This window comes from Nilaparvata lugens, chromosome 5, assembly GCF_014356525.2.
Source record: "Nilaparvata lugens isolate BPH chromosome 5, ASM1435652v1, whole genome shotgun sequence".
NCBI lineage: Eukaryota > Metazoa > Arthropoda > Insecta > Hemiptera > Delphacidae > Nilaparvata > Nilaparvata lugens.
The window spans coordinates 34990850-35007867 of NC_052508.1; the positions used below are offsets into that span (position 1 = coordinate 34990850).

At 32.9% G+C, this 17018-nt stretch overlaps 1 protein-coding gene across 3 annotated transcripts in view; it reads right to left on the reverse strand.

The window, feature by feature from the left end:
• The window catches only part of LOC111056951 (1-phosphatidylinositol 4,5-bisphosphate phosphodiesterase classes I and II), a 282347-nt gene extending 275067 nt beyond the window's left edge, over nt 1-7280 (reverse strand). For all 3 annotated transcript variants that reach the window (XM_039428256.1, XM_039428257.1, XM_039428255.1), the window contains exon 1: nt 6801-7280. In XM_039428256.1, coding sequence (XP_039284190.1) covers nt 6801-6995 — 195 coding nt within the window. In that variant the 5' untranslated portion in view covers nt 6996-7280. The remainder of the gene's footprint in view (nt 1-6800) is intronic.
• Nucleotides 7281-17018: the final 9738 nt, after the last annotated feature.

Here is a 17018-nt window from a genome sequence, read left to right on the forward strand (position 1 = left end):
TCCACAAGTACCTGATTGAAACTATAGACCTTATGGAAATACTTCTCCACACATCTGTGTAATCACTTGTCAGCTGATATATGATAAATAATTCTATAGTTTGATTTTTACTCTAATACTGGCGTATGAAGGAGGCTCCTTTTTCCTTTAATATTATCCTTGAAATGCAAAATTTCCAAAAAACTTGTATATATGTCGACGCGCAATTAAATAGGAACATAATTGTCAAATTTCATGAAAATCTATTACCGCGTTTCACCGTAAATGCGCAACATATAAACATTCAAACATTTAAACATTAATAGAAATGCCAAACCGTCGACTTTAATCTTAGACCTCACTTCGCTCGGTCAACTAGAGGCAGTCTAACTAGTAGGTCTGCGAACATTGGACCTCGCGCAGTTATAAACCTCAGCCTCCTCTTATACTGTCCATCAGAGTAAATCCTGTCTGTATGTCGTGTCGGCGAGATATCGGTCTGAAAACGGCTGATGACTGTTGGGGTTGGTGTATAAAAATGCTAACATCAAAAGCTAATCTCCTTCAAGACATACTGGCAACAGGATAGCCCAAGTTCAAAGCAGAGAAAGTTCGAGAGACAATATTTTGTTATTTTAGTTATTAATTGCATGCATGTTATTGCACGCAATAAATAGTTCATTATTTCATTTATTTATTCATTCACAATGGAGACAACGGGTTTCCCTAAATATGGCTCCTTAACAATAAAAATTGTAGAGATACAATGAAAAAAGATAAACAATGATAAAAATAATACGAACTTATGCAATAATAAATAATACGAGCAACAAAAATACCACTTAATTCAAAAATGAAAATTACAAAGATTTCAAATACTTTTGAAAAAAGTAAAAAAATCTGGTGTGGCGCACTCACACAACTTTCCTTGCCGTTATGAAAAATTGATCAACTGACGCTAGTGTTCCCGCGCATCTAAATTAGTCTACTATTCGAAGATCTAAGCCAGCTGGTGACAGGACAATAACGCTGCAGACACATGAAGTCTGCTATCTGTTCATACTGAATGATTTAATAGAATCAACACTTGCCATCAGTTTGCAAATTGAATAATCTTATTTTCTCGAACTTCGAGCTTATTTCCAATTTTAGGTGAAAATGTTACTGGACATTAATTGTAGAGATTTTCATGCCCAATCACTTGGAATTTTTTGTTTAAATTGTATCTGAAGCCTGATAATTGGGAATCTAAAATCTAACTTTGCATAGATGGGGCGGAGCTCCTGAAATTTTTACAGATATGGGACTAGTGGCAGTTGATAGAGCTTATCAATGACTTTTTTAGGTATGAATTTGATCAAAATCGTTGGAGCCGTTTTCGAGAAAATCCCGAAAAACCCTGTTTTTGACAACATTTTCGCCATTTTAGCCGCCATCTTGAATTGAATTTGATCGAAATTGTTCGTGTCGGTTCCTTATAGGGGAAGGACCTTAAGCTCCAAATTTCAAGTCATTCCGTTAATTAAGAGATGAGATATCGTGTACACAGACACACACACACACACACACACAACACACACACACACACACACACACACACACACACACACACAACACACACACACACACACACACACACACACACACACACACACACACACACACACACACACACACACACACACACACACACCAATACCCAAAAACCACTTTTTTGGACTCAGGGGACCTTGAAACGTAAAGAAATATGGAAATTGGGGTACCTTAATTTTTTTCGGAAAGCAATACTTTCCTTACCTATGGTAATAGGGCAAGGAAAGTAATAAAACAAATTGAGAATTCAAAATTCCAAAACTTATAAAAATTAAAGAATATAATAACAAATAATGAACAAAACTTTTATCAACAGAATAAATAACATTTATAACTGAACGACGTCCCAAACCATATGCACATCCACACTGACACACCAACTATTTGATCAAATCATGCTTACACAAGATTTAATTATCATAATTATTATAACACTTTCCGGAATTTAGCGCGAGAAAACCAGAAGACATCTAGGCGCCCAGACAAGCTGTTATATTTAAGTTCTTTGCATCCTATTTAATGGTGCATAAACATTGCATTCAATGAGGCATGCAATGAGGCATGCCTTTTACAGTCTACACAGCTGCTGATTTTTTTCAAGTTACATTGAGATATTGAATTGCATACGTCATGGCATGCGATTTATAGTCAACTCGACAGCTGATTTATAATGAATAATATTCTATAGTTTGATTTTTACTCTAATACTGGCGTATGAAGGAGGCTCCTTTTTCCTTTAATATTATCCTTGAAATGCAAAATTTCCAAAAACCTTGTATATGCGTCGACGCGCAATTTAAAAAGGAACATAATTGTCAAATTTCATGAAAATCTATAACCGCGTATCGCCGTAAATGCGCAACATATAAACATTTAAACATTAAGAGAAATGCCAAACCGTCGACTTGAATCTTAGACCTCACTTCGCTCGGTCAATCATGAACTAAGATTTAACTTATTCGATTTAAAATGGATAAATCAACACTAGAGTTTGGCAACAGCATTAAAAACACATGAAACGCTCTAAAAAACATACTGAATACCAACTGGGACATGTTTTAATTTAAAATTACAGAATTATCATCGATTAGGCCTATATCTCAACACTTGAAATGAATCGTCTATTTCAAACATGTTCCATATTTTGTGGAATAACTCAAGGTACTAAATTAGTAGTAGATAACTGAATGATTTTAATAATCAAGATATAAATCATAACAAAATTATTTCTTAAAAGAGAGGATAAATTTAATCCATATCAAGAACCTAAAAGAACATCAGAGTTAGGCTACATAGAATCCAGAACATTGAATGTGCCAAGTCTTTGAGTTGCACTTCAAAATGAACTACCTACCATATTCAATTTATTTCAATACTCTACAGACCAAATAAATAATGTCTACTCTGTTCTATGAACTGGTACGATATCTACTAAGCTGAATACGAAATACAAGTTTCAATATAATTTACAAATGATAGTGATGTCCCACCAGTATGTTACTATAACTTCTTCAGTATAAATCTATTTTAGTAAGTAAAATGAAATACAAATTTAGAATACTCTTTCAGGACACTCTCATTCATTTTATTTATTTAATTCATTTGAATGACGTTTTATTTTACTGAAAGCAAAAAAGACTCAAAATGGAAAGTTGAAAACAACAACAACAGCTACTATTTATTCTCTTTGACCGAGTTTTAGATTACCAATTAGAACACGATTCAAACTTCCAGCATATTTAAAATAGCAAAATATTTTGTTTTTTTTAATTATTTCCCAATAATAGCATACTTTATAAGTACAGATGGGTGTCTTACTTCTCATTAATATAATTGAACAGAAGTAAATAAAATTATAGATTGTTAAACATACTGTATAGAATTAGTATAGAGTTTAATTTAATACTGTAATTTGGGATATAATAAGTGATTAATAAGAATAATTATTAAAATATTAATGAGAATAATTTGTGATTTAATAAGTTGGAATAAAGTTCAATGCCAATTCTAAATTTTATAATATTCGCTTTATGAATCGAAATGATAAAGTATTAGGATGAAGTTCAATTCTACACAAGTTGATTATTATGTACGTTCTTATAATATAAGTTGAATTTATAAGAGATACTGCAAAGTAGCCAGAGTTCTACTGGGAAAAGGAATATCCTGATGAGTAGCCAGGAGCACTGAGCTCTAGATTCGGCCGGCATTTACCCGACTTTGCATTCGCCTCCTTCTCGTCTGTTAGCTAGATGCTCCGATAAAACGAGAAAATTTCTCATGGCGAAAACAAGTCATAAACAAGCGTTTGGGACCTATGTAAACGTTACTTTGAGCTGTCGAACTGTAATAAAATCTGATCTATTTCTCCCCAGAGATTGCCAACCTGATATCAACCCATCCTAACCTAACGGTAGCATGGGGTTCATTTTTACACACACCAGATGGTTCTATCCGATAGTCATGATACCATTAATAGCAATGTCTTCCGTGACTCATTCCAGACAGCCAAAATAGAAAGTTGAAATGCAACACAGTTTATTTACTATCATTAAAAGATTTCAAGTTACATTTTTTGAATTATTAATCGATTCAGAATATTTGATAAAATATAACAGCTAAATGTGATTTCCATCGCAATAATTTATTATCCTCAGTTCAGGACATTATGGTAGGATGTCGTACACTGATTAAGCCAAGTAATGACATTTCTTCTGAAAAATAGCAGTGGGCTAAATTTTCTAAACTGATTGAATAATTACTGAAACCCAGTTAACCTAAACTCTTCAGCAATACAAAACACGGTAGAATGAATTTTGGAAGATTCACTTCACAGGTAGAAGAAAATTAGTAAGATTGTCTGCAATCAATTCTACATATTTCTACAAATCCAATAATAAAGTATTGTAGTAAATTAGTGTAAGACAGCATTTTCCAGTCATTATTTCTAGAGATATTTGTAAATAATTCTAATAAATCTCTAGAGTTTAAAACCTAACTTTATAGTTACAATACAATAATAATTATATTATTAATAGGAGTAGTAACATAGCCACCTCTAATCAAACGATGGGTTACAGGATGCAAGATGTTCTTATGTTACGGAAATTGGAGGTCAATCCTTTACCTATATAGCTGAAGACTGTTTGGGAATGTGTTGGAGTATGCAGCTCCAGTGTGGAATCCACATATTCACACATATTACAGCAACCACGCGATTGGAGAGTTATAAATACTTGAGGTAACTTACCGTATAGGCTATTTAAATCAAGAAATTTGGTCATACTTGTTCTATTGATTACACATCAGTTGATCTCAAGGGGGACATTCCTGATGCATTCCTTGAAGAGTAGACAGGAGTTACTATCGATTATGTTTTTCACAACATCCTTCACAATAGAATAAATTCACCTTTACTTCTAAATTTTATTTACCCAATCCATTCCACTTTCAAGGCGCAGATACCATACTTTATTTTTTATTTCCAGGTCAGTCAGTTAACAGGTAAATAATAATAATAATTTATTTTTTTAGTTAACAGGTACTTCTCTATCTCAATCGAGTTTCTATATTAATAGATTATCTTTGAAGTGGAATTGATGTGTTGCTGATAGTCTTAAAACCTTAAAAAATAAATTACAATGACATACCAGTACTCAATGTAATTAAATGAATTCTCCAGATTGATAATTTCATCAGAACCACTTATAGTGAAGCCCTTTTTTGTACACTCTCTTCTTTTACTCTCCCTTAAAATGCATATTTTATCAATTTCATACATAAATTATTACAGTTTATGGAAGGCTATACGAACTTTTTTCAATTTATCGTTCAATATCAAAACTGTCTACTAACGTTGGTTCAATAACATATTATTGTTGACCGAGCGAAGTGAGGTATAAGATTCAAGTCGACGGTTTGGCATTTCTCTTAATGTTTAAATGTTTGAATGTTTATATGTTGCGCATTTACGGCGAAACGCGGTAATAGATTTTCATGAAATTTGACACTTAGGCTATGTTCCTTTGATTGCACGTCGACTTATATACAAGGTTTTTTGAAATTTTGCATTTCAAGGATAATATAAAAGGAAAAAGGAGCCTCCTGCATACGCCAATATTAGAGTAAAAATCAGACTATAGAATTATTCATCATAAATCAGCTGACAAGTGATTACACAGATGTGAGGAGAAGCCAGTCTATTCCTATTGCTGTATTTCCATAAGGTCTATGGTTTCAATCAGGTACTTGTGGATGAGAATACTGCGTGAGGTCTACTGTTCACAGAACTACTAGTACTTTTTGCATTATTTCAACTGATATAGGTACCTAGCTAATTAATGCTACTTTCCTCATTAGTCTACAAGTATCTTTCATTGTGATTTTCCAAGTAAAATTCAAGTTGCCGGTACTTCAAGTTAATAGTTCTTTCATAGCCTATAACTTAAATTGGAATGTTAAAAATTCAATTTAGAAAGCAATATTCGGGTTTATACCTGATTGCCTCCACAAAGGTCTATGTAGGTACCATAACGTAATGTAAATAAATAATTATAACAAAGAATACATTTTAAGACCATCACTAATTGATCAAAGTCTTTTCAATACAATATTCTATTGAATATTTAATGACAAAAATGACAAATGGTACCTACTATATCATATCTTCTCTAGGTATTTCAAGTTTGTAATGGCAATCTCAGGAAAGAGACGAATACGGTATATATATATTATTATTATTTGTAAAAAATAACGTATATATGTATTTTTAACCTTGAGCACCAATGTTATAAAATTAAAACAATGTTATAACTACCAGTACGGTACTGTAAAATTAATAAATACTTATTATTTGTAGTTATTTAATAATTAGGGTACTATAAAATTAATAAATTCCTAGCTATAATAATTGTGAGCACCGATAATTTGCTCAGGTGAATGGTGTAAGTGGCAATGTAATAATGAGGCATTGAACACAGGACAGGGACAGGGCACTGGCATTTGCACACTGCCCAGTGCCCAGCACCAGATCAGGGATCATACAATGCAACAGATATCTCTGCACTTCGCAGCTGCAGCCAGCAGCAGATATCACAGCAAATAGCATGCAATCGACCCATCACCCATTCAACAAGTCGAGGAGCAATATCTTGTGAGCTCAACAACAGGTATACAGAATGAAGTAAAATTTTGATAAAGCAGAGACCAGCTTGTTTACATAGACCTACCTCATCCCACTTGATGAATTTTTCTCCCTCCTGCATGCATTTCGGGACTTGGACTGTTTTGAGTTGAACAGCCAAAGGCGACTTGGAGCCAGACATGGTGAATATCACTACACACACACGAAAATCTAATACTCCATCACAATAATGTAAGCGGCCTGCGTAAAAAGAGAGCTTGCGCCCCGATGACAAGTTCATAGGTTATCGAGGCGTATGCAATCTGAACGGGCCTAGCATTGCAGCTAGCGAATATGTGTAGCCTCAAATTCAATTGTGAACCGGGTATTGCTTGCCGTTGGCATAACGATCTCTCTCCGCAGCCGAGGTTTTGCAGCTCATGATTATCAAATGCATTTTTATCAGAGCAGTTGGAAAGAAATACAGAACTAAGACATCGACCATATATTGGCTAACATTTAGCCCGAACACCGAGTGCTGAGTGCTGACTAAACACTGAACGACTGAACTGAACTGTGAACTCAAGCGGATGTCAGGGACAATAGACGATCCCATTCACTTCCGACAGGTTTCAGCACCAGTACGCATGCGCTCCGTTTCGCGGGAGATAACTGGGCAACTTGAATTTCTGCACTGACAAACGCTCAGCACAAAACTCTGAGCTCATTTTTTTTCTCCTACTTTACCAACTGAGTTGGTAATAATGGCAACTGAGATTCATTTTAAAAGTTTACTGTAGGTACTGAATCGAATGAGTGAGTGCTATATTGCGTGAACGGTGATCACGTCATATTAAATTATTGATTTCATTTTTAATGTGTATATTATACACACAAGCACAAAATAAAGTTAGGGTGTAATCACATTGGATGCATACATGTGCAAGAGCACGTTTGATTATGTGTGGCCAATCGTGAATATGCCATAATGAGAAATAAACTATTGAAAGAGCAATAGGAACACATAGGCCTATGCATGAACGGTACTCTGTACTGGTTGCGTTCAGTGTGAGCAGTCAGCAGTGAGCAACTACATGCAAGATGCAACTCCCAACGTGCACTCAATGGTGGAGTGGCGGCTCCAGAGGGGGGGGGGCATGGGGCCATGCCAAAGAGAGCTCAGAAAATATTTAATTTTCAAACATCAAATTAAATTGATTTAAAAAACGAAAAACATTCATGATTTGAATTTAATTTTTTGAGTAATTTAATGAAATTCAATCCATTAAGTAATATTATAGTGAGGTACATGTAATAATGGCAGTGGAGAAAGATAGGAGAACAACGTTGCCGATCCTCTGTTTTGTCAATGTATTTTATAGACGGTAGCTGATACATGTTTATTGATGGAATATTAATTATTGTACATTCTCGTTTAAAATAATCAGTTACCGTATATTTTATTAAGCAAGAAATTATTATTTAAAAATAAATTTTCAAAATTAAGATGAAATATCATATTCCATATGTAGAATCAATAGAACATCTTGCCTAATCCCTTAGGAGGATCTCTTTTTTCAGGAAAATTATGGCTTTCACATACTTGATCAGGAAATAGTTTTCTGGTTGAATCTCTCTAATTGAAAACTACAACAAAATATAAGGGCGAATATATATTAAAGCATACATACCGCATGGGGAATTTACAATAATTTATTGAGAATTGTATTGAATATATGCTCTCGTACTGTGAAACAATTGATACTTGTTCTCTTATTGTAAAACTCTCATTCATTCTTCATTTACTTGTGAAAGGAAAAATCAACTGTTCATGATCCAATAATAATGTATTTAATGAAAATGAATCTTACATTGAAAAGTATACGGATGAATATGAATTCATACTATAAGTATCCTACAATATATTCCTTCTAATAAACTTGATAATTCTATAAGACAAGTGATCGGTTGAATGCCTGTTTGAAAGACTACGAAAGGATGACAATATCTTCAACCAACTCTAAGGGCATTTCTATTCTAGAAATTGAACTCTCATACACTTGAAACAAGATAATGTGTGGTGAATTCCAATTCTTTTCAATCTCCACATTATTTTCCTATAACCGGAGAGATAATAGTTGGGCATATTTAAAGATATTTTTTCAAATTTCAATTTATTCAGTTTATAATGCATTCATGATGTGAGTGTTATACTATCACCCCATACTCTCTTTTGTTCCATATTGGGGCTTTCTACCACATAGAGTTTGAGTGATGTATATGTGATGAAAATTATGTTTCTAGATTGTGCCTTGGTCACTGAGTAGAAATAATTTCGAACCCAAAGTTCTTTATCAAAAATTCAATTGAAATTCAATTTTTGATCAATCCAATTGATTGTTTATAACAAACAAAATCATTAAATATCATAATATAATATCATAAGGAAGGAAAGTGGTGCGCTTACCATCTTCATCCATTGATCATGAACATTCTCCTTCTGATGGAATGCCCTGCACTAACAACCTTTATTCTCTGCAACCGCTCTTGATTCCATTTTTATCAAATTAATATTAGCTTTTCCTTTATATGTCTTCTGGACTGAGATTGGAATTAGAATCAGTTTTGAAAGGATACATATTGGTTGAGTTTGTAGAAGAATATCACGATAAACAAAAGAAACAGCTTGAATGTGTACAACGTAATAAATAACGAGAAAGCTCAAAATAAATATTAAAGTATTCAAGCCAAGCCTAATTATTATGATTATAAAACAGTGATTGATAAACTATAGGCCTATTATTATCATTCAAAGTATTACCCTAGGAGAAATAGACTACATTCAGTACCTTTTTTCAACTTTATAATTGTTGGGATATTAAAACTTTGAATAAAAAACCTCCAGTAGAAAACCTTTGAAGCCATTCATCTTTTCAAATGTTGCCAAATTAAATCTATTCATTCCTTCAAGGATCCCTTTTCGTAGTATCAAATGAGAGGTTTCTATCTTCAAACCGGTATGCCTTTACATTATCGAGCATTCTGGAAGATCTAGGCGTTCAAAAGTGATGAATTTGTAAAAGAATTGAAGATAAATATTGTATAAATCGTAGGAGATGCCGATTGGACTTGAAAGTTATGTACATTTTTAAAAAAGACTTACAAAGCTGCTAGAGAAAAATAAAGATAAATATTGTATATGACCGTAACACACAACTATCACCTGCTCAAGTATATGGATATGTGTATATCATTTTTTTTCCTGAATTAAGAGTGCACTCCTAAAGGATTAAATATGTTGAACCGGCAAGATGTTCTACTGATTCTATGTAGGCCTAATATACAGTAGGCTACACAGACAAGGTATCAAGGATTTTGAGAGAAATAATATTAGGCCTATACTCTAATTAATGTTTTCACGTTTTTAATTCCTTATTCAATGATCGATTTATCAAATTCATTAGCATTGAGTAATTGAATTACAAAAGAGCCAGGGAAAGCAAGTTAATTTTCAATAAGAGATCAACAGGTATTCGATGTGCAGGCTCTTACAAAATTGATCATTCTGAAAGATCCAGCCGTCCAAAATTGAATTTCTGAAAAAAATGAATATAAATATTGTATAAATCGTAGGGAATGTCGATGGGACTTAAAAGTTATGTACTTTTTGAGTGAGAAAAATACTTACAAAGTTGCTCAATTTAACATTGAAAAGATAGAATGAATAGACTTTTAGAGCACCAATGACGTCACACCAACCAGCTGGTTTGGATTTGTTTCTGCGCATATTTTCGTGGCCACTACCTTGTATTCTAGGTACATTGCTTGGACCTATACTCTTCATTATTTATACTGATGACTTGCCAGCAGTTATAAGTAATGGAGATATTAAGGCTTTTGTTTGCTGATGATCTGGCAGTCCAGATTAAGTGTGAAAAGATTTTTCCTCCAGCTACTGTCTAAAGTACTTACTTTACTCCCTGAAACATAATACTAAAGTGTCACTTTTTCGCTCTCGGTAGTAAAAAACAGAAAAACTCCCTAGGGATGAAAAGTGACTCCATTTAAATAACATGGGAAGCATCTCTATTTTAAAAAACTTAGGTACATTGTAATGTGGTAATAGGTTAGAAGGTCTAAGCTCAGAAGAGGAAGCATATAGAGTACCGTAGTCATTAAAACAAGTAAATGCAATACCTCAACCCATTGATATATATAGTTAGATGACTAAGCTATACCTTCAAGCGTTTGGAAGCATGATGCCTCCTTCATTTCTCGTCGCCATTGAATATCGGGCAAGAAGTCAGGCGCCCAGACAGACTTATATGGGAAAACATCGACTTTCATTGCGTTATATCTTTCGACATACTTGATGGATTTCAATATATATTTTTTTCAACTTTTCGTCATTTCCATTACCATATGATACAATGATTTGTTCATTGAACATTATTTTTAACTCGACCAAACATCTAATTTAGTGAACCTACCTCACTACAGATTTTGATCCATTCTATTAGCAAATGAATCTCATTTTTACAATATTTTCCTATTACCATGTATTTAGGATATGGAAAATAAAACATTTATTATAGAACGCTAATATTACCGTATATTTTATTAGATGGCAAATAATAATAAATCAACTGTTATCACAATATTTCGTGAAACTGTATCCATTCGTTTTGCAACTTAAGTATAGGTTTAGGTACTAACTATACTCTATACTCCTATATTTAATATAAGATAATAAATAACTACATATTATAAGAACGGGAAAAATAAAACAACAGCAGCATAGATGAAGAATTTATAGACAATTTTAGCAAATAATATTTTTTATAATACAAATTTTGCATACAATATTTTCATAGTTCACAAAATATTACAATATAAGACAAATTAATGGAATGGAATATGGATACCTATATTGGATCTATGGAAATAAAATATTTATTATAATATTACCGAAACTTATATTTTATTACTTGGCAAATAATGATAATGAATCAACCTAAGCCTGCATGAAACATGACCGATGAAAATATAAAAATACTTATGTATGAAAAGAAATATTTTTATCTGGTGCATGCAGATTCGTACATCCATAAGCACTGCATGAAACTACCAAACTTTGAATATTTTTTATTGCTTCAATAAAAAAATATTATCATTTGAAAAAGGCTCTTTTTCTACACAGTGAATACAAATACCCGACTTCTTGCCCGAAATTTCTGGTAGCTACACTAGCGCAGTGGCATCATAGCGGATATCGCTCTTCTTAATCTTATTCTCTATATCAATGCCTCAACCAGACATTTGATCAATATATGAAATTTATGTTTGTATGCTAAAATTATTACAAACTTCATATCACTATACTAAAAAAATGTAAATTTTTTTATTCCATGTTATTAAAAATACCAGCCAACGAATATTCTTCATTAATCAAATTTGAAACGGGAACTTCATCATAGCGTAGTTGTGGCGGCCATTGTTGTTACAACTTTTGCCGACAGATAGCCCTGTCGGCGGAGACCTGTGATTACAAGCCAGCTGTTTCTGTTTACTTTTTATATCATGTTGTAACACATTGTTTGGTCATGTACGTTTAAAAATGTAGGTGGAGGAAAAATGTTGTGTATATCATGAGTCAAAAATGTTTTTTCCCTCAGGAAAATTGTTGCCCTCGGCTTCAAACTTTTCCCTCAGGGAGAAAAAACAGTACTTTTCACTCTAGATATACAAATAACTATTACCAATTTGAATGTATTGGGGCAGAGTAATGCGACTATATTGATGACTGGACAGCTGCTAACTCTCTTTGTCTCAATAAAGATAATACCCAGTTGTTAGATTTTGACATTGGTTGTAAGCAAAGACCTTAAAGATATCTCTTTAAAGTCTTTGGTTGTAAGACTGATATTATTTGTCAAATTTCTTGGCATCACATTGCAGAGTAATGTGAAATGGGAAAAGCATAATTATATTGTTTCATTGGGTATGAAAATATCTAGAGGTATTTTTATGATATGTAGATAAAGTTAATATTGTTAGCATCGATGTGTTGGTAGCTGTATATAATGCTAACATTCAGTCATACCTCTTGTATATGGTATTTTGGCATGTGGGAGGGATACCAATATGAAGAACATTTTGTTGTACAAAAAAGGGCTATAAGAATCATTTGTAAAGTAGATAGTAGAGCACATTGTCGACCTCTGTTTAAAAAACTAAATATTATGCTACCGTATGTGGTTAAATGTCTAATGTATACCAGAAAAAAAACTATCCATCTTACCCATAAGATAAATAGTAATATTCACAATCATTTTACAAGACAAGCAAAAGCACTTAAGATTATCACAGTGCAATTACCATTTATCTTTGAAAAGTTTTGTTGAATTTGGAAAGAGGTTATTCAACATAAACGTCCTGCTCATATCAAAGAATGTGATATTAAAGCTGCGTTTACACTGGAGTTAATAACACGAGTTATTAACTTGACTGAATCGTCAAAAATTTCTCTTGACAAAAGTTAATAACTCATGTTTCTAACAGAAAATTTCTTGTTATTAACAAGATCTTGTTATCAATATAATTGACTTCCATATGATTTCATGTAACGAGACTATTTATATGATATAACAGCCGGAATAAAAAGCAAAAATCTGGTGTGGCGCACTCACACATATCTTTCCTTGCCGTTATCAAAATTGATCACCTGACGCTAGTGTTCCCGCGCATCTCAAGTCTACTATTCAAAGATATGAGACAGCTGGTGATAGAGGAATAACGCTGGAGACACACGAGGTCTGCTATCTCTTCGTAGTGAATAATAATTTAATAGAACCAACAGTTGCCAACAGTTTGCAATTTAATAATCACATTTTCTCGAATTTCCAGCTTATTTTCAATTTTAGGTGAAAATAGTACTGAACATTAATTGCAGAGGTTTTCATGCTCAATCTTTTCCAGTTGAAATTTTTTGTTTAAATTGTATATGAAGGCTGATAATTGAGAATCTAAAATCAAACTTTGCATAGATGGGGCGGAGCTCCTGAAATTTTTACAGATACCTATAGGACTTGTTGCAGTTGATAGAGCTCATCAATGACTATTTCAGGTATGAATTTGATCAAAATCGTTGGAGCCGTTTTCGAGAAAATCGCGAAAAACCCTGTTTTTGACAACATTTTCGCCATTTTAGCCGTCATCTTTGATTGCATTTGATCAATTTTGTTCGTGTCGGATCCTTATAGTGTAAGGACCTCACGTTCCAAATTTCAAGTCATTCCGTTAACTGGGGAGATGAGATATCGTGTACACAGACGCACATACACTCATACAGACAATACCCAAAAACCACTTTTTCGGACTCAGGGGACCTTGAAACGTATAGAAATTTGGGTACCTTAATTTTTTTCGGAAAGCAATACTTTCCTTACCTATGGTAATAGGGCAAGGAAAGTAAAAAATTGTCTTCAAATTTGATTTGAAACATGTGTGTGATCATTAAAATAATGATCTTCATCTGATCTAATGTAAATGAATTATAATGCGTTTACACCAGCAGAGTTTAAAACAAAAGTTTTCAACATAAGTTAGTAACATTTTCTTTTCGCTGCTAGTTTTGCTATCAACAAAAGTTAATAACTTTGTCTCGTGTTTTGTCTGCAGCTGTATAGTTATTAGGAAACAGCTGTAGTTGTAGGGTAGGGATGCTGGGCGAGGGTGTTGCGGGGAAGATAGTAACCTGTTATTAACAAAAGTTACCGACTCTCAATGGATAACATAAATCTTGTTAATAACAAGGAATTTTCTGTTGAAAACACGAGTTATCAACTTTTTTCAAGAGAATTTTTTATCGATTCAGTCAAGTTGACAACTTTTTATTAATAACTCATGTTATCAACTCCACATGGTGTAAACGCAACTCAACATGATGTTATTAACATCAGTTGATAACAAAAATGTTAAAAACTTGTGTTATTAACTCCGGTGTAAACGCAGCTTAAAATAGGTAGTTTTGAGATCTGTGTTAAAAAGAATCTAATTGACTGCTGTCCATATGGTTATGTGGATTTGTGGTGATGTCTTTGTATTTTCGTGACTGTGATATACCTGTTTTAAAAATGTTCCCTTTATTTTATAAAATTTGCCGATCTTTGTCTTATTTTTGTAGTATATATTATGATCCTGACTATTGACGTTCATTGTTATATTTTAGAATTTCTTATTGAATTGTTGACTACGTCTTGCATTTGTTAAAGTGTTCTGACAATAAATGAATCTTGAATCTAGTCTTTACATTGAAAATAAAACAACATATTTTCACCATTCACTTCTACCTCTAATTTCCTGGTACGGTAGACCGAGGTGACTCTGTCCCAATTTTGTGGAGTTGAGATTTTAAACCGCTTGCAATCAATACTTGAGTTGCAACAAATCTCTTGCAATATTTTTTATTGTATTCTGCGATGTTTGAAGAGTATTTTTCATTATAAAAAGTTAATATTTTTCTCTACTTAAACAAAGATATATGTTTTTGAAATTAAGAGACCATGTCAACCAGTTGGGATGACTTTGTCTCACTTTGAAAAATATATGGATTAAAGGTCATTTTCAAGAGTAAGACAAAGTGAAACCAACTGTTGACATTAAAATGAATAATGAATTGAAAACAAATGAAATCTACTTCAAGAATTCACAAATTATTTTTTGAAAAATATTACAGTTTCTGCTGTCTAAAGATCTATTTTAGCGTCGAAGCATGTTTGCTCCAGCTGCAGAATCAGCTGAAAATGAATATTAACATCGTATTAATCTCAAGAAAGGTAATTATTTTGTTTTATTAGGTAGAATACATTATATTTATCAGATTTTGAATTGCATTTGCATCATATCCTGCATAATTATCACAATTTTTATACTGGGACAAAGTCACCCCAAGTTTAACCTAAAAGTGACCTTGTTGTATTTAACTATAGTGTGGTCCACGTTATAATGGCAGTAAATAAAGATAGAAGAATAGCGATGCTGATTCTCTGTATTAACTAATAATATTTCTACACTGTCATAAACATAATTGTCATCGTTGTGGACCTAGAAAAGTATAGTACCACCGTCTTTGTTGAATGATAGACAAGGATAGCAAAACCAAAGTTGATCAAATACTGTCATTATAATGTGGACCTCACTAGTAACAGAACCCTAACCAGTTTAACTAAGGATACAATTTTTTGCTCTTTCAGGGCTTTTAACTCTCCAAAAATGCATCATAAAAATGAATGCTTATGGTAGGTTTGTAGAGCATTAAATTCTCTTCAATTTGATGTATTTTTAATTTTCTTGTTTTCCTTTTATTGTTAAAGCAGATTCAATATGGGGAGTGGAATTTTCCCCATCACCTAAGCACAGGGGTTAAGGGTGCGGTGACTCTTGATATGTTCTTCTTAATATGAATCTTCATATTTTACTCTGTTCCAGTCGGTTCTAGGGTATGGTCTGGTGTTCTGGGGTAATGCTACCAGAATTGGAGAGGTATTAAGGCTGTGCAAATGCTAAAAATGAACTTTCTACTCATGATATTTTTAAAAGTTTTTCGATTTGTATATCATCAAGCTATCAAAATGAAAAAAATTTCTCAGGAAAACATTTTTTTCTGATGATTACTTTTTGAGATATGAGCGCCTAAAGTTTAAATTTTTGGGACAGAACATTTCAAATTCGGTAAGAGATAAATCCATGAGATTTATAGGATAGATTCTTCATGGTATTGTTGATCTATTAAAACAAAAATTTTCTGAAAATATAAATTTTCAAGATAGTTATTCAATTTACTAATAATAACCAAAAATAACTTTTAGTTGTGTTTTACTAGATCAACAATACCATGAAGAATCCATCCTCTCAATCTCATGAATTTATATCTTACCGAATTTGAAATGTCCTGCCCCAAAAATTCAAACTTCAGGCGCTCATATCTCAAAAATTAATGATCGGAAAAAAATGTTTTCCTGAGAAAACTTTACAATTTTAATAGCTTGATGGCAAATCGAAAAACTTGGAAAAATATCACGAAAAAAAGAAAGTTCATTTTTAGCCTTTGCACAGCCTTAATAATGCAGAAGAGAGCAATCAGAATAATAAGTAGAGCTGATAGAATAGCCCACTGTAAGCCAGTTTTTGTTGAGCTTGGCATTCTTACGGTAGTGAATCTCTATAATTATATTCAGTAGCCTTGTTCACACTCCTTGTAGGGAAACGCTCCAATGTAGATCGAACGTTCATGGGATCAATACTCGACATAGTCATGACATCA